This window comes from Symsagittifera roscoffensis, chromosome 4 (assembly GCF_963678635.1).
Source record: "Symsagittifera roscoffensis chromosome 4, txSymRosc1.1, whole genome shotgun sequence".
Classification (NCBI taxonomy): domain Eukaryota; kingdom Metazoa; phylum Xenacoelomorpha; order Acoela; family Convolutidae; genus Symsagittifera; species Symsagittifera roscoffensis.
In genome coordinates, this window is record NC_087065.1 from 7,954,802 (window position 1) to 7,973,393 (window position 18,592).

The 18,592-nt window shown below is 33.3% G+C and overlaps 4 protein-coding genes across 15 annotated transcripts in view; 2 read left to right on the forward strand and 2 right to left on the reverse strand.

The window, feature by feature from the left end:
• Positions 1–18,592, forward strand: part of LOC134844719 (stress-70 protein, mitochondrial-like) — a 531,301-nt gene that overhangs the window by 244,198 nt on the left and 268,511 nt on the right.
• The window catches only part of LOC134843663 (zinc finger FYVE domain-containing protein 9-like), a 412,805-nt gene that overhangs the window by 128,950 nt on the left and 265,263 nt on the right, over positions 1–18,592 (reverse strand). The window lies entirely within an intron of this gene.
• Positions 330–5,363, forward strand: LOC134844518 (uncharacterized protein CXorf65 homolog). Its single transcript, XM_063861231.1, has 6 exons — positions 330–347; positions 1,195–1,385; positions 1,925–2,008; positions 2,402–2,524; positions 2,807–2,887; positions 4,891–5,363. The coding sequence occupies exons 2-6, from the start codon at positions 1,328–1,330 to the stop codon at positions 5,046–5,048; spliced, it is 504 nt and encodes a 167-aa protein (XP_063717301.1). The 5' UTR covers positions 330–347; positions 1,195–1,327; the 3' UTR covers positions 5,049–5,363.
• The window catches only part of LOC134843665 (innexin unc-9-like), an 82,636-nt gene continuing 71,857 nt past the window's right edge, over positions 7,814–18,592 (reverse strand). For all 11 annotated transcript variants that reach the window (XM_063859869.1, XM_063859870.1, XM_063859868.1 and 8 more), the window contains one exon: positions 7,814–8,233. The gene's annotated coding sequence lies outside the window, so the exon portion shown is untranslated. The remainder of the gene's footprint in view (positions 8,234–18,592) is intronic.

An 18,592-nucleotide genomic window follows, 5' to 3' on the forward strand; every position in this document is an offset into this window, starting at 1 on the left:
TACATGTTAACTAACTGTTAAAATTTGTCGTTAACTTTGTAGTGGGGAGATTGTTCACTTGATCCATTAAGGGGTGAGTTGTTCACATGCCTTAAGATTATCAGAGACTAAGCTGGTTTATAATTTTGATTGATAGACTTCGAATCAGCAAATCAATTTCTTATTACGGTCCAACGCTTTATTTTACTACACCTTCTATTGCTTAATGTTGCTTTAAGTATTTTGAGTGAAATCAGTGGTTTTAAGAATCAGAATCACAGCTCGTGTTGGGGAAAACCGTTGTTGACTCACATGCAATCATTGCTCGTAATAAATTGAAGAAAAGACTCTAAATTCTCAAATAAAAAGTTTGATGTTTATCAAAAAAAAATTTGTCCTCGTGAAGTTTTAAATTTCTGTAGCTTCAAAAATCATCAATTTCAATTTCTTCAACGAAAATTTCAGTGCAGGGGCGGATATAGGATTTTCTCTAGGGGGGGGGGGGGGTGTTGCGGATCTAGGATTTTCTTGAGGGGGGCGGATCAAAAAATTTTCGAAAACTTAATCGAATTTTTTTAGGTCAACCAAACTGATTTTCCGAGCTTTTCGAAAGCACTAAAAAGAACCTTTTTTAACGAAATTTTCTGTGCCGCAGACAAACCTTTGAAAAAAGAGGCCAATATAAGCGTTTTTTTGCACTTTTTGGAAAATTTTGTCGCGCGCTGCCCCTCAAAATTAGTATATATTGGCGCCGAAGGCGTTCTTAGAACATTTTTAGGTTTCGTCGCCAAAATGGATTTCTCAAAATAGCACAAAGGGGTCGAATGCCTGATTAAATGGCAACCGCCCCTCCTCCCCCCCCCCCCCCCCCCTTCCCCCCCCCTTAAATCCGCCCCTATTTTAGTGCGAATGTCTTTTTGCCCCATTGATGCAAACTATTTTGACAATTTTTGATGATTTTTGAACAACCATCATTTTGAATACTTATGAAGGGAAAAAACCTACATCAAAATTTCAATTGAGTTAGAGAAACCACATGTAATAGGCCTTTCACGCCCATTTGAAAAGCTGTAATAACGCATTTTTTTCTTTAAAAGTAATCATCCCTTTTTGTGCTACAAAAATACTCTTAATTGTGAAAAACCATCACGGTCGCTTTTAAGAGCACTTCTAATTCATTTACTTGACAAGAGTTCGTGTTTTGTGCGATTTTAGATGGTCGTATTATTTTTATACGTAACTTGGTAAATAATACCAGCTTCATTTTAAATCAAATTCACAGCGAAGTGTTTTCAGTTGACATAATCGGTTGTGGCATTTTTATCGGGATCTTCAGCAAGAGAGAAATATGGCTGCCCCGGGCGAAGATGAGCTAAAGATGCCTTTTGTGGTGGTGCGCTTTGGAGGTAAGATTAGAAAACTACAAAAAAAATTGTTTCCAGACATATTTTCAGACATATAATTAGAGAATTTTATTTACTGCGTCGCAGTCTGATTATGCTGTTCATTTGACCATTTTTTGAAAACTGTTTCAAACTAATAATGCAGTTCCTAACATTTCGATTTTGTGACATATCCTCAAAAACAGGGGATACTTTGAAAATTTTTTAAATTTTTCAAGGTGGTCCGAACTTTCTGTGCAACTAACACAGCAACCGTTTATTCTCAATAAAATTATCAATTTGGTTTTAAATTTTTTCACTAAAAAACTTAATGAAGAAAAATGTTGGTATTTGAGTTTCACTTTTTCGTTCCGATCAAAGAAAAAAATTTTAAATTGCACGCTCATTTTTTTTGGTTTCTTTCCAATTTATGATGTGTATAACGATAAGAAAATGATAAATTTTTGTAACAAGATGGGCTCGGCATGGGGGGTTTCAGATGGAAAAAGCCCTTTATTGGTTTGTCTTTTTGTTTGTTTGTTTGTTTTTGTGTTTGTGTTTAGACAACAAAGAGCTGATGGCCAACACTGACTGCATGGTGTGCAATTTGGTGGATTATCTGAAAATACACACAGAAAACTACGAGTGTGAGTATAGATGGAGACACTAGATACAAATCCCCGCCCTTTTATTTGATTAATTCAACAGCATAGCGTAAACAAAACCCCCTTTGGACTGGTAGGAAGACTTCGTTTTGTATTTTTGAAATAAATACAAAACCAAGCAAAAACAACTCCCCTTTGAAGTTGGTTTTGAGTTTTTTTATATAAGATTTCGGTTTTTTGATTTGCTTTGAATTAGAATAAAACATCAGAAAAATGAAAAAATAAAAAGATTTTTCAATCAAAATATTAGAGCAATAAAAAAGATCTAGTGGGTGCCAAGGATCTCCGGTTCCCGAGGGTAGAGCGTGTCACTCTATCCGCTACTAATACAAGTACCAAGTACCATACGAGTGCTCTTCGTATGTTTTTTGACAGTTGAATTGGACTTGGCGAGTGAACAGGGGGAGCTTCGGGGCATCAGTCAGGAGGGGAGGTACTTCGAACAGGCCGCCCAGTTCCTGCAGGACAGAGAATCACTTGTCTTAGTCAGGGTCGAAAGTGAGTCCCAGTCACTCCCCCCTCTCGTCTGAACTGCTTTTAATATACTCTTTCAAATTGTGGTAGTTTTCTATATTGTTTGCGCAGTTTTCTGTGTTTTCGAGAACTCTTAAGCAATTTTAACTTAGGCATTTTTTCTATTTTTGACTTAAAATAATCGTTTTTGGTTCAATTTTGAAACTCAAGTTTTGCCTTGTATCATTGTTGCCGATAGATTAGGATGACGGTAAGAACGCTGACTCAATTTGCCTTTTAGCGCGTTAGGTTTTGTTTCCTTTTAAGGAATGGGTGAGCAGATGAAGAATAAAGTGAGGTATCTTCCACTCTTGAATGACTCTTTGATCATCAACGCCGCATTCCTCAGTGAGTTTGAACCCTATACTTTAACCCCATAGTGACGTACACAAAATGTGTTCAGAAAGTTGAGGGGGCGTTGTTTTCAGTTTTTGTTTTCAGCCTAATGGTCAATCTACTCGTTTGCTCAAGGTTTGAACGAGTATATTAAAATTAGGTAACTTTCGGTCAATCTTTAAACAACTTTGGTTACACCTGTATACAAAAAAGATTACCCGAAAAAACCAGGAAGCCATAGACCTATTAAATCTTGGGGCAATGTCATAAGTTTTTGAAATACTTTTATATAAGCAAATGAAAGAGTACCTCCTGAAGGATGATCCTTTAAGTAAGCAACAATCTGGTTTCCGAGCAGCATATTCAACCATAGATGCCATAGATGCACTATTATACTGTTCTGAATCATTTCGAAAATCAATTCATAATAACAAAATTGTTGATGCCGCCCTTTTTGATCTCTCAAAGGTATTTGACTCCATCAACCACAATTTTCTACAACTAAAAATTGAAAACATAAGTTTTTTCAAAAGGTTCCACTGATCTGATTGAAAATTTTGTGAGCAATACACAGCAAAAAACCGTACTTAATAATAGCAAATCATATTGGATTAATCTATTTCAAGACGGTCCGCAATTTATAATCCTTAGACTACTCATTTTTAACTTATACACAACTGATCTGAACCAAAAATTACCAAAATATAGCAGAGTCGTTCAATACGCGAATGATACAATGCTCTTTGTTGATAACCAAAATGCCGAAATAGCTATCAGTCAACTTGAAATCAACAATCAACTAGTTTTTAAATTCAAACTTTTTTCCTAACAAATTGCGTCGAAAAAATCATACTCCTCAAAAAAAACAGAATTGTTTCAGAAAAATGAAATTAAAAATACTCAGAAGTCAGAATAGTTTTTGAAATTTTTTTCAATATCGTATTTCTAAAACAATCATGTTTTTGTTTATCTGAGGATTAAGGTTTTTTCGACGCAATTTGTTTGTATAAAAGTTTTTTTTTATGACCTTTAATTTTCTTTATAGGGCAGCCGGAACTTTGAAAGATTCACAGCGACACTCTCAATTTTAATTGCTTACCTCATAGCATTTGAATTTTTACTTAACATTTAAAAAACAACCCAGAAAAAAAAGAATAACAAATTTAATTTGCAGGTTGTCTCCTGTAAAAGCAAAACAAAAAAAGAATCCCTTGATCTAAACAAATGAAAAATTACTGCTTTTCTGAAAAATTTATAGTGTCTCTGCAAAATAATATCACCACATGGTCATCATGTGGCCTTTTATGCATTTTACTAAATATTGATAATAACAAAATGGCACTTTTATTTTCTTAGTTTGAAGTTGTGTAGAGAGTTACTGCATGCAACATGCAACTCTTGTTTCTAAAATAAACGAATAAAATTGAAAACAATAGCTTAAATCAATTTTACCTACACCAAGAAAAATGTTCCGATTGAAAATGTTTTTTCAATTGTTTCCGATTTTTTTTAGCAGCAGCAGTCCGGTATTTATGCTTGTTTTCCACCAGGAGCGGATCTAGGTTTTTCTCGAGGGGGGCGGATCTTTTTTTTAGGTCAACCAAATTGATTTTCCGAGCTGTCCTAAAGCACTAAAAAGACTGTTTTGGCCAAAGTTTCTGCGCGGCAGGCAAATTTTTGAAAAACAGGTCAGAAAAGCCGTTTTAGGGCACTTTTTGCAAAATTTTGACAAAAAACGCGTTTTTTGGCGCACGCTCCACCTCAAAAAATAGTTAAAAAAATAGTATATTGGCGCCTAAGGCGCCTTTAGAAAAATTTTTGGGTCGGTCGGCCAAAATGGGTTTCTTAAAAAGTACCAAACGATAACCCTTTGGGTCGGCAGGGGGTCGAATCCCTGAGAGAAGGAAGCGTCAGCCCCCCCCCCCCTAAATCCGCCCCAGTTTTCCATTAATAATAATAAAAGTAGTGTGATTTTAAAACAAAGCGTTTTTAATTTCCTGTTTATTTTGTTGAAGCAAATTTGGCCAAACAAGGACCTGACAGTCGGAAGAATTACAGGGCGGGCAAGTACCATCTGCCCTTGGAGGGTGGGAAGGAGAGGGATTCGAGTAAGGAGAACGACAAGCAGAGAAAGACACCCAAAAGCAGGGAGAGACAGACCAGGAATAACTGAACGGGGGGGGGGCAGATCTAGTTAACTATCCCCCCTTGTCTCCTGTTGCTTAATCGCATCTCTAAATATTTTTTTATCTATTGTTACAAGAGATTCGTTACAGGGTACAAAATTCACGGATGCTTACCCGTTAGAATAGTTCCTTAAATGAGCGGCAATTATTTATTATAAGATTCCATAGGGGGAATGGGGGATAATTAACCACGAAAATTGAAATTCTAGTGTTTTTATTGCGTGCTCTTACTAATACCGTAGATTTCAGAGTTATATTTAGTTTAATTTAATACACTTAGCATGAAAGTTTACGTGAAGTTGTTTCTTCTAACTTTTTCATGATGTGCCGTCTCGATTGCGAAACTTGAGGGCGTTCAGCAAAGCCGATGTGCAACAGTGCCGAAACTGAAAATATGATCAACTAAGCTGAAATATGAAGGATATTTGAAAAATGTAAGTTCTGTTTGCAAATTATTCGCAATTTGCTTGAATTCGTGTCTTGTTTTGGAGCAAAACCGAGAAGAAAAATTGACGTTGCTGAGTTATAATTGTTTCTTCAGAAAAATTTATGACGCCGCAATTGGTAAATTTTGTTGTTGACTTGGGGTGGTTTTTTTATTCAGACCAATTCGCAAAATTCTTCCCCTCGTGTATCGCTACTTGCATCTTCGTGGCCCCAGATGGTTGCGCTCATCACTAGACAACCCTGACTTATAATATGCCGAAAAACTCTCAACAATAGACTAACGTGACTACAGCGCTAGGATACTTTAATGCTGCAAATTTAAAGCGCGTTTTTTACGCGTGCTGAATTATCCCCCAACGCAAATTTGTTCCAATTCAATTGACGCAGGCTACTTGATCTTATTATTAATTCCATCCACGATTCTTAATATTCAGCTTAAAATAAATAGTTTGTCAATATTTCATTAGCCAAAAAACATTCGTGACCATTTATGGACAGTCGGAGCACTCAGGGGTTTGCCGTACTTGATACGAGTAGTCTTGCTTGTTTAACATGCGGCATCAAACAAAATGGCTTTTTTTGACTTTTCAACAAAGTAAACAGGAAATACTACCTTTTTCTACGTTTAACTAGCGACTTTCTGGACCGTGGTGGAACTCAAAATCATCGGCGTGACTACAGAAATTTGATCGCGCCATCTAATTTGTGCGATCGAATTTAATCGATATTCAAATTGTGGCCCGTACCAAACCGAGGCTGTTTTGTTAGATACAAAACGTATATAGATCATCTAGCCAAAATTTCTCGTATTTTAGCCCAGTCAAAAGGCTGTTTTTTTAGATAGAAAACGTATATAGATTATCTAGCCAAGTTTTTTCGTATTTTAACGCAGTCAAAAGATACCCACTTGTGTTCGATAAAGTCGAAACATCAGTTGAGCACTGCTAATTGTTTTTTTTCGGAGAGCTCATTTAAGCTTCAGTTTAATAATTGAGCAAAAGAGCATCCAAAAATGCACAAATTTTTTTTCTCAGCAAGAATCAAATGAAAAGATTTGTATACAGCAAAAAAGGTTCAGGTGGACTTCTTCCAAATTTTTAATTACAAGTGATCCGACGATAACAAAAAAGTGAAATTGCCCCAATTTTTTTAAATGATAGTTTGCTTGCACATTGAAAGTTGAACGAGTTTTTACTTGAAGTTGAATGGTTTTAAAAGGCAGACTACAGAGCTGATTTGAATTATCTGAGCAAAACGAATAAAATAAGAAAAATTAAACGAATTTTTCTCAAATTGAGTTGGTTTTAGACTACAAAAATTTCTTAGATTTTTAGCAAAATTAAAATCTATTTTGCAGTTCGGTCCCAAAATTGAAATTACGCAGAACTACGCGATAAGTAAGTAATACAATTGTAATAGAGGGGTCTTGTTTTGAAGTTCAACAAATTTCAAACAGGTTTCATTAAATGAACCTCAATAAGCTCAATGAAAATTTAATCCCCAGAAACTTGTTCAAAACGTTTAAAAATTGTTTTTGTTTGAAAATTGGTTTTGTATATCACGCAAAAGTAAATTTATTTATAGAGTTTTGAGAAAATTATAGCCTTCTTAAATTTTGTTTGGCTACATAAAAGGCCTATTTTGCTATACTTTGCAAGCAAGTGAGCTGCTAGCTTTTGTGCAACTTTTGAATGACTGCAAAAACTGATCAATTTTTGGATATTGTTTTTGGCACGCTTTTTACAGAATAAATTGCACCATAATATTTTTGCTAAAATTCAACAGTCAACACAATGTGAAAAACTCTAGTTTAGCTGCAAAATTTATTCTTTTTAATTTTTTTCAGCAAACCGTTACTCTTTTCACTGTGAAAACCCGTAAATAAAACTCGCAACAACTGAAAATGAGCGAATAAGTTAAAATGATCAAAGATATCATGTTTTGGTTCTCTTGTTATTGACAAACAACCAATAAGTTAGCTCGAAAGTGACTTAAGCTAATAGTCAAAAAAATTCGAAGCGAAGTTAAATTCAAATTTTACAAATTTATTTATTTTCATAAATTTACGAAACTATATCACTGCTATCTATAAATTAACAAATTAAAATGAATATTCATTAGTTGGAAAAGTGTAAAACAGCGCTTGGAAATCCATATTCATAGATTGCTAGTCGTAGAGCTTTTGCTATGCGAAAACTCAATTCCAAGAAATTCTTAAGCCCACCTAGGCAAATAATTTGATTTTTACCAAAATTATTCAATTTTAATAACTAATCAAAGTTCATTTTCGACAAAATTTTCAATCTTTGATTATACATGGATCAGCTAGCTATCTATAGCGACATATGGCGAATGCAATTTACGAACGACCGAGTTTAACTTATATCTTTGACGACACTGTTCGACGATTTAACGGTGGACAAATTGGCACAGCTTAAGGCCAAAGTAGTGGTATAGTAAAAGAGTGGTGATATGGTTAGAAGTACCCATTCATAAGTGTGAACGAGGTGTGAAGGAACTATCGAGCCACGAACGGGTGTCGCGAGGAGAGAGAAAGAGAGGAAGAAGAATTTGATTGGATAACGATGATTCTGATGAAAACAGCAGCAAATGCTGTTGTCGTAAGTTGAGGTCCGATTTGTCGGGTTTGAGTATAGATCTGCAAGTCAGAATCCGAAGCTTTTGCTATTTTTGTTGCATTTCTTTTGCGCTGATAACAATTGGGCTAAAACAAAACATACATGCATCCGTAGTTTAAGTAAATTAAAACATAGTTTTGTTTTAACTAATTAGAAAAGTTCGGGAAAAATCATAGAAATTGTCAAAATGGAACCTGATCTAAACTATATTTTATGATTGGATAAATTAAATGTTTTACCAATGTAAAGTATTTAATATTAACCAATCATGATCCATCTAACTAACAACCCACTTATTTGTAAGTGCTGAAGTTACTTGTAATTTCAGCACCAGAGAGATTTGAATTTAACTTAGAAATTAGTTGGACTCTCCCGAGCACTTCAGCAGCCGCAATAAACCAGTATACCCTAGATCTATTGAGCCTAGCAGAGACTAGTTAAACAACCTGAGACTAGATAGTATAAGAGTAAGATTAGGATCGGTATTAGACTAAGAAGTTGCACGAATCTATCCGGCCGAAAATAAGATAGCGTGACGAGCAGACGGTGTACCCTATCCGAAATTACTCTATGAGTTACACTCCAGTCCTAACTCATCTGGTGCGACCATAAGTCTCGAACAAGACCTTATTAGATTAGAATTAACCAAAATTAGATTAGAAATTAGACAAAAACATTTACAAAATGTTATACGACAATAATTTAATTGAAATGTCTCTCCGACTCAATAGATCCGAGCCAATATTCCGAACCATAATAGAACTACCCGGAATTGGAAGAAGACATCGAACCAAAGACGACATACGACAAAGTAGAAACTTGCCGTATAGTTACATGATAGTTCGGCAAAAGCCAGAACAAACTTTTATATTTCGAATACTACTTGCAATGAATTTAGATTTCCATTTGCAAACATAAAACCTTGAAGTAAATCTTCAAAATCATTTCAGGCGCTAAACAAAATTAATATTATACAATAACGATTGATAAAAAGATCTAAGATCGTTTTCCTAAAATTCTGCAGTATTATACAAAACATGTTTGAAAAATATTTATTGGAAAATAAAAATAAAAATTAGTAGCATGACAATAAATGGTTAGTAATCATAAATCATCCTGTTGTTCCAGCTTCATCACCTAAAACATAACAGCAATCATCAACTCACTAATATCATAAAATACTAAATCTTTCCTTTACACAAATTTAAAACCTCATTAAAACTTAAAGTCACTTAATTTTAAAACCAGATCATCAAGGCTTATCCTTGGATCTTAAATCATTTTCTACTTCATTACATTTTAAATTTGATCATCAAGGCTTATCCTTGGATCAAACAGAACAACTTTGTTCTCCCCCACCCACTTAATTAGTGTCTAACGACCTCAAACGTCGATTCACTACCCAACCCTTTCTAAAGACCCAAGACTAATAGAAATTTTTAAACAAAACTAATCATTCAAATTAGGATAAACAGTGAAGAACTTCGGTTATTCATCCTTCACTTGATCCCCCCTCTTACCAGACCCAGGATAAATCTTAGACTTAGTAAGTTTAAAATAGTATCTAACGAACTACTCGCGTTCTAATTATACCTGAACCTTGTGGATCGATTTACTATTCTCCAACCCTTGAACACAATCACTACCCCTAAGTAAGATTAAGTAAGTTAACACCTTAGCTTATACTAGTCACGAGAAAGTAAAAATCATTCTTCGGAATCGATATACTTTTCTCTCCAACCCTAAACAAATAGACCCAGGTTAAGCTAACCAAAAAATCGTAAGAACTAACAGTTTAGGAAAATAGAAATCATTTAACAACCTTTTGCACCCGTCATCCTAAACCTTATGTCATTTAAAAACCTAGGGAATAAACAAACAATCGTTTTACACAATTGTGAAATAGATAACAAAAAATACGACCTTGTAATCACACCTCATACACAAACAGTTGGATACATTCGAACAAAACGACAAACACTAAAGAGAAAAATAATCACTAAACAAAGACAAATAACACGAAAAAGATTTTCAAAAAATCGAAACGCATTTTCAGAATCAGAAACCAACAGTTTAGACGAACTCTACAAACTAAAAGAATCAATAGATAAAAATTACCCACAACACGATCAATTATATTTTTCTGACTCAGAAACAACTTCAAATTCATCACAAAGAGGAAAAAGAAGAATAAAAAAGCAGTATAAACACAAACCAGTACATCTATACAACTGGAATCAACCAATTCGACACATTAATAATTACATATTAACAGTCATCGAACGAAAAAATGAGTTCAACGCACACCCCAGGTGACGAAACTCCAGATGATGATGAAATCTTTCCTTTTATAGTAGATGCAGATACTGATAGAGGACAACACATATTTTGTCAAAATTTACTCGTAAATTTATTTGAACCCGGAATCAGTCCATGTAAAACAGAGTTCCCCGATGTAAAAATCAAAAGACAAATCATAGATCACTATCTAAAAGATATATGCAACATAACACAACAATATGGAATCTACTCTATAGAATTCACTTCCCCAAACCATAATAATAGAACATACACTATTCAAACAGACGACCTTGATTTAGAATTTTCAAAAGTTTTTTCAGAATATATAAAAAGCATACAATACCATAACTCACAAAGAGCAAACTCCATTTTCACCAATGAAGTTTTCGCACTAATATATAGTTATATTTCGATATTAGAAAATGAACTCCCATTAACAAATGTCTCACCGACAGAAACATCTAAACATTTAAGAGTACGACATGAAATCACACTACTCTCTAGTTATTTAAACATCATTAAAGAAAATTTCACGAAAGACGACGTTTCACAACATACCAAACACGATTTACAAAAAATTTTAGCATGGTTCATAATAGATTATTTTACACACAATATTGATTTAATTGCACAAGCAAGAAAAAATTTTAGACCCCAAAACTCGAACGATGATACAGCTATCACAGAACAATCAGATTATGTTTGGGACCCCGAATGGTCTCATCCCGTATTTATAAACTTTCCACAATCAATCTCAAGTCAAGCAATAGGTACAATATCTTACATAAGAGATTATGTAAGAGTAATACCATTAACAATTGATGCAACACCATTAAACTATAATACATTTTTACCCGATACACAAAATAATAGTTTAAACTCTACAGTCATACACAATGAAAACCTCAATGGAACTAGGAATCTTACTCAACAAGATATACAGACACCATCACACTTCATAAATGAAGAAATTGTACACACAACAACTACACAACAAAGTATTTCACCAATACGCCCAAATTTAACAACACCAAGAAATACAAATCCTTCACAAACACAGGTAACCTTACAATCAACCGTTAAACCTTCGGTTGCCCCTAAATATTCACATATGGATTACCAAACATACAAACCCATGACAATACCATCAAAAACACGCAAAACATTCACTAGAAACAACTTTGCAGACCATAATTATAATTATACACATCCATCAAAAACAAATTATAAACCACAAAGAAATTTTAATCAATATACAAAACCTCGAAACTGGGATAACCCAACGGCCCAATATAATTCCACAAATTTTCAACCAAATCCTCCACAGGATCGCAGTGAAAATTACCCATTTTTTCAACAAAATAAAAATAAAAAACAAACATCTTATCAAATGGATTATTTATCCTCAGATGAAGATTTCTTACAACCAGATATATTTGCACCAAATACTCAAGAATATCGTAGACAAGGAATACAGAAAACACGTACAAACCATAGAAATTTTTCTCCACAATCAATAGATGCACAATATCAACAACCAATTCAACAACCAAATCCAATTAATATACAATCTTTTCAACCAATTCAACAACAAAATCCAATGACTACACACTCGTATCAACCATCACAAATGCAAAATGAAATACCACTCCCGTATTATCTTCAACAACATGAAATAACAAGAAACCAACTTTCAAATTTTTCTCAAATGCCAAATGCAGCTGAATCATTACAAATGACAATGAATCCATACCTTATGGGTGGATCATCAATAACATCAAATAAACCCTTAATGGTTTTCACAGGAACAGACCCTGAATACTCTGTAGAAGATTACTTAAATGCAGTAACAGCAAATTTAATTTTAAATATTGGACCTGAACCAATTAACACGCCACTACATCAAAACTGGATACATCGACGCACAGCGTTGATACAAACAACCTTAGATGGCGCAGCCCAAAAATGGTTTTCAGTACTACCTCAAGAAATAAAATCAAACTGGAAAAGATTTACACAAGAATTTTCAAAAATGTTTGACTCCGAAAGAAACAAACAACAACAAAGAGTTTTATGTAATGAAATTCGCAGATTACCAAACGAAACCATCAAGCAAATAGCAGTAAGAATCGAAACACTAGTTCGAAAAGCATATTCACTAAATACACATGACTATAAAAACACTAAGATGACAGAAATCTTAATGATGACCTTAACACCACAATTAAGGAAAATAGCAATAAAAAAGAGAGCATCACATCCTTCTTCAATTCGAGAACCCGATTTAGATTTTAGAAAACTAGTAGACAAACTAGAACAAGCAGAAATCACAATGAAATTAGAAGAAACGGAAAATCTGAAATTACAATACGTTAACAAAATTGAAACGACTCCCACTAATATTAATAATATACAAGAATCAGAAACAGATCTCGTTGAAAAAATCACTGAAATACTCAATATTTACGAAAAGAACCCGAACTTTAAAGGCAAACCATCTTTCAAAAAATGGTGTAATTATTGCCGACGATACGGACATAGTATTTCCGAATGTAGACAAAAACAACAAGATAGTCAAAATAAACCTCAAAAATACAAAGAACCAAATAAATCATTTTATCAATACATGAAAAAAGATCAAAACCTACCAAACAAAGATGTATACAGCAACAACAGTTCAGGAAAACCACTCCCAAACAATACAAGCTATACAAGAAATCAATCTCCATATAACTCAAGTTATAGAGGAAGATCACCAGAACGAAGAAACACGTATAATTCATCACAAAATCACTACAATAGACCGAATAGTCGAAATAACTACTCCAGATCAAATTCAAATACACAACGATTTGTTTCTAGATCTAATTCTCAATCAAGAAATAACTATTATCCAAACAACCAATCACGAAATTCATCATACAATAGGAATAGAAACTACTCCTATAATCGAAACAGAAGTTATTCAAACAACCGAAACCAGAATTACCCGAACAACCGATCAAGGAATAACTCATATAATAGATCGAACTATAACAGACCAAACAATAATTACCAAAACAGATCGCGAAATAATTCACAAAACCGACACCCAAGTTATAATAATCGCTATCGAAATTATTCCCAATCACCACACCGAAATAATAATCACTACAATAACTCTAATAATCGTCACAGAAGCAGTACACCTAAACATCAAAGACAAATCAATCAAGTACAAGCTAACCCAGAAACAACATCAGACCCTCCAGGTATTGATGACACAGTAACTGATACGTTACAACTCAATCAAATAAACTGTACATCATCAGATTCAGAAAGTGATACTGAAAACACTCTTGATATCAATATGATAAAAGTCGAAAATGACTATGAATCTGTCATATATGAACAACCCTTTCCATCACATATATATGAAAATCAATCACAAATTCTTCAAAATCATTACACTACACCCATAAATTCCACACCAACGACGCAAGAAACAAATGAGATAAACACTACAAATCAAACCAATAAAAATACCAAAACAAAATGCTTGAATACAAACCACATTTATCAAAATATACAAAAAGAACAACCCAAAGAAAAAATTTGGACAATACCATTTCTCTTAGAAAGCCCAAGAAATAAAGAATTTCAACCACCAGACCTTGAAATAGATTTTTTAATTGATTCAGGAGCAGAATCAAACATAATAAACATTCCCACATGGAATGAAATAAAAATCTTACACCCAAAGCTAACACCTCTTGAAACCTCCAGCAAACTAGCGACAGCACAAGGATCAACATTGATAAACTACGGAAAAATCCAATTATTTCTCCTCCCTACCAGAACAATGGAACAAAGTAAAATTTTAAATAAGCCATTTAAACAAATATTCCATATCACCGATATTAAATATAATATCATTGGAATACCATTTATTTCAAAGTATATACCAACAATTAACATACTAAATAGTAAAATATTAATCAAAGATAAATATACAAAAACAAAAGAAACATCCTTAACATTTTTTCAAAGATTGAATAAACAACCACCATTCTTTTCAAAATTTTATCCGATATTTAACCAACAAAGAAAACACCTGAAACCACTATCAGGAAACATCTATAATTTTTCAATCAAACAAGTTCACCAATATGATAAAGCACAAAACAAACAAAAATTTTATATGTCAGATTTTGAATTCAAACCGATTCATAAATTTTTCAAAATCACAATCTCTTCAATAAAATATTTGAAAAATTCGAATTCAGATATCATCTCCTTACATGTCTATAACAACACACCTTACCAAGTAACATTACCATTAGGACTTTTAGGATATTGTGAAACCAACGCAACAATATCACCAATACACGAAAAAGCCTATCGCGTAAATAATATACTCCAATTACTAGATATTTGCCAATCTACAATTCTTAATGAAGAATTATCTATAAATAATATAATAAGTAACGAAAACAGAAAGACGGATTATTTCACAAAAACTCCATATTTCAAACCTACATTCAACATCAGTAACTACACAGAGGACCAACAGAAATTTTTAACAATGTTTAATTTCCAACATTCACAAATAACACAAGACGAATTTGAAAAGTTAGCCAAACAGCTAATTCAATATTCATCAGTCTATGCAACATCAAAATTCGATGTTGGCAAAATCAGTTCATCACTACATCTCCCATTAAAACCAGACGCAGTTTTCAAAAAACAAAGAGCAAGTAAAGTACCAATTCACTTACATGATAAAGTAAACAGATTACTCGATATTTTAGAACAATACAACATTATATCACCGGTTAATAAAGAAGAACAACCAAAAGGCAACACATTCATCAACCCCGTTATCATTCTAGCTAAAGGAGAATCGTTAAAAATCGTTCTCGATGCTAGATACCTCAATTCACTCATAGATGAATCAAAATGTAATTGGCCCATTGAACCAATACAAGTTATTTTAACAAAAATAAACGGCAAATACTTCACAACCGCCGACATGAATAGTGCATACAATCAAATGCCACTAGATGAACAATCACGACGTTTAACACAATTTGTTATCGGAAACCAACAATATGAATTCAACCGCTTATTCTATGGAATATCCATAGGACCAGCAGCATTTTCAGCCTTTATGAGCAAAATTTTTAGACCACTAATACTCAAGAAAAACGCAATCACCTATTTAGACGATGTTTTTATGCAATCACAAACAAAAGACGAAATGTTCAAAGTTTTAGAAACATATCACCAAATACTTCAGAACGAAAATCTGAAGGCCGCCCCCGATAAATCACACTTCTTTTTGACTAGAGTTAAATTCTTAGGACATAATATAGAAAGAAAAACAATCACTCCACTGAAATCACGCATTGACGCTATTCAAAAACTTCAACCACCAACAAATAAAAAGAAAATCCAAGAGTTCCTTGGAATGTTAAACTTTTTAAGTAAATATGTTTATAAAATGCAATTATACCTACGACCATTTTATAACATCCTTAGACAACAAAACAACTTTGAATGGAATACAGAACATCAAACACGATTCGAAGAAATAAAGAAACTTTTAACTGAACAAATTTCAAACACAATTCCAGACCCTGATCAACCATTTTATGCAATGTGCGATGCTTCGAACTTTGGCATCGGCGCAGCATTATTACAATCACATAATGGTACAAATAAAATGAACCTCATATCAGCAAATTCTCGATTATTCACTCAAGCAGAGCTACGACTCTCAACTCTAATGAGAGAATGTACAGCCATAATATATACACTTACAGAATATGAATTTCTGATACTTGGATCAAAACATCCCACAGTTTTGTTCACAGACCACAAACCAATCATCTTTCTTTTTACACAGAAATCTAACCCAAACCACCGAGTTTACAGATTTCAACTAATTCTAATGAAATTTCCAAACTTACATATAGTTTGGACTGCAGGAAAAAATCTTGCATTACCAGACACCTTAAGTCGAAATACACCACCTGAATTACTTACACGAAAAACAACAGTTGAAATACCCAAAAATATAAAATTCTACCTTGCAGAAAACGAAACATCACCTCGATTAGAATGCAAATATGCAGTAAAAACTGATATTGAACAATCACAAATAAATAATTTACAACATTTCCCACTTTATTTAGATTGTCAAAATAATCATTATGAAGTTGACCTACTTGGAACATCAACTTTTAAACCAATTCCATATTCTCAATGGATAAAAAATAACACCCAACAAAAACGAACAAAACAACACCTACCTAAAAAAGACCATTTTCCACTAATTGAAAAAGAAGATTTAACTGATAAAATAAATTTATCAGGACCACAAACAAATGATTCAAAATACACAATAAATCAAGTTTTTGACCTTCACGACCCACTTGATACAATACCATTATCTAAATTAGAAATCGAAAACATTTTTCTCCCCCCAACAGAAACAATTACAATTTCAACACTGAAACAATATCAAAACCTTGACCCAGTAATTCGACAACTAAAATCATGGCACAAATATAAAACTAAACCTATCAAAGCAGATTCAACCATTCTAGGAAACAAAACACTCCTCCGATACTTTCGCAAGTTTAACAATACAACAATTAACGAAAATACAGACCTTTTAGAGTACAACCTTAATGAATCTACAGTTCCCTGTCTCCCTATAAGTATGATTCTTATAGCTTTTAATATTTCACATACACAAAACATTAAAGGACACTCTGGATCAGAGAAAACATATTCAAATTTTATACAAAATTTTTACTTCCCAAATGCACCAATTTGGATAAAAGTACTATGCAATGATTGTATAGTATGTCAATTAAATAAACCTTACCCAAATCAAAAACAAATAGCACAAAAACAAGATTTTAAAGGACAAAGTTTATACTTTAATCATCGTATCTCATTTGATACTAAAGGACCAATTTCACCCTCATCAGAAGGAAACTCCTACATTATGGTAATTGTTGACGCATTTACACATTATGTAGCACTTAACCCAGTACCACATTGTAACGCTTATTACGCATACACAACACTTTATGAACACTGGATAGCAAAATTTGGACTACCAGAAATTTTAGTCACAGACAATGGTACAGAATTCATAAATAATGAAATAATAACACTATGTCATTTATACAACATTAAACACAAACCACGTACATCTCATGCACCTTGGACAAACGGCTTAGTCGAAGGTATGAACCGTTCACTACAAGAATATCTTAGATGTATCATCAACGGAAATGATACCAAATATACCGAATGGTCAGCAGATGTAAAATTATTTCCATTAGCATATAATTCACAAATCACGACAACTTTAGGAATGTCACCATACGAAATGGTTTTCAACCAAAAGCCACGCAAACCAATAATGTTTACAGCAAATTCCCATAAAAACGCACAAGGTTATTGTCAACCAAATAAAGACTCAATTTGTTATAACCTACCATTACATACGCACGATGAAGATCATTTTCATCACCCACAAATCCTTAAATTAGCCTCCGGTACACACACCGAATGGATTTTAAATAGAGATAAGAAACACAATGAAATTTACCAAAAAATAACGAAAAAGTTATTACAAAGACAAAACATAAATGAACAAATCAATTCACGTTTTACACCAGCTTCCGATTTAAAAATTGGAACATTTGTTTTAATACCTAATTTTAATACTCAAAAAGGAATTTCTAAAAAATTACAACCCCTCCGAAAAGGACCCTATCAAATAATTGCAAAACCCACAGATGTCACATATAAAATTATCGACTCAAACAAAAAAGAAATCGTTCAGCATCGAAACAACCTATTACCTTATTACCCAAAAGAATACGCACTCCGCGAATTAACCCAATTATATTCTTTCACAGGATTAAAAATTATTCAAAACGAACCACATCTGAAAAACACAGAACAAAATGATAACCCCACCGAAAATCAAAACACAAAACCAATCGCTACCAAAAACAATACACAAAACCATAAAGAATCTCCAAAACAAAGAAAAAATAGAAAAATGACAGAACAAATAATACCCCAAGAAGAAATAGACAAATCAGAACATAGAAAGACAACAAGACTCCGAAATCAAC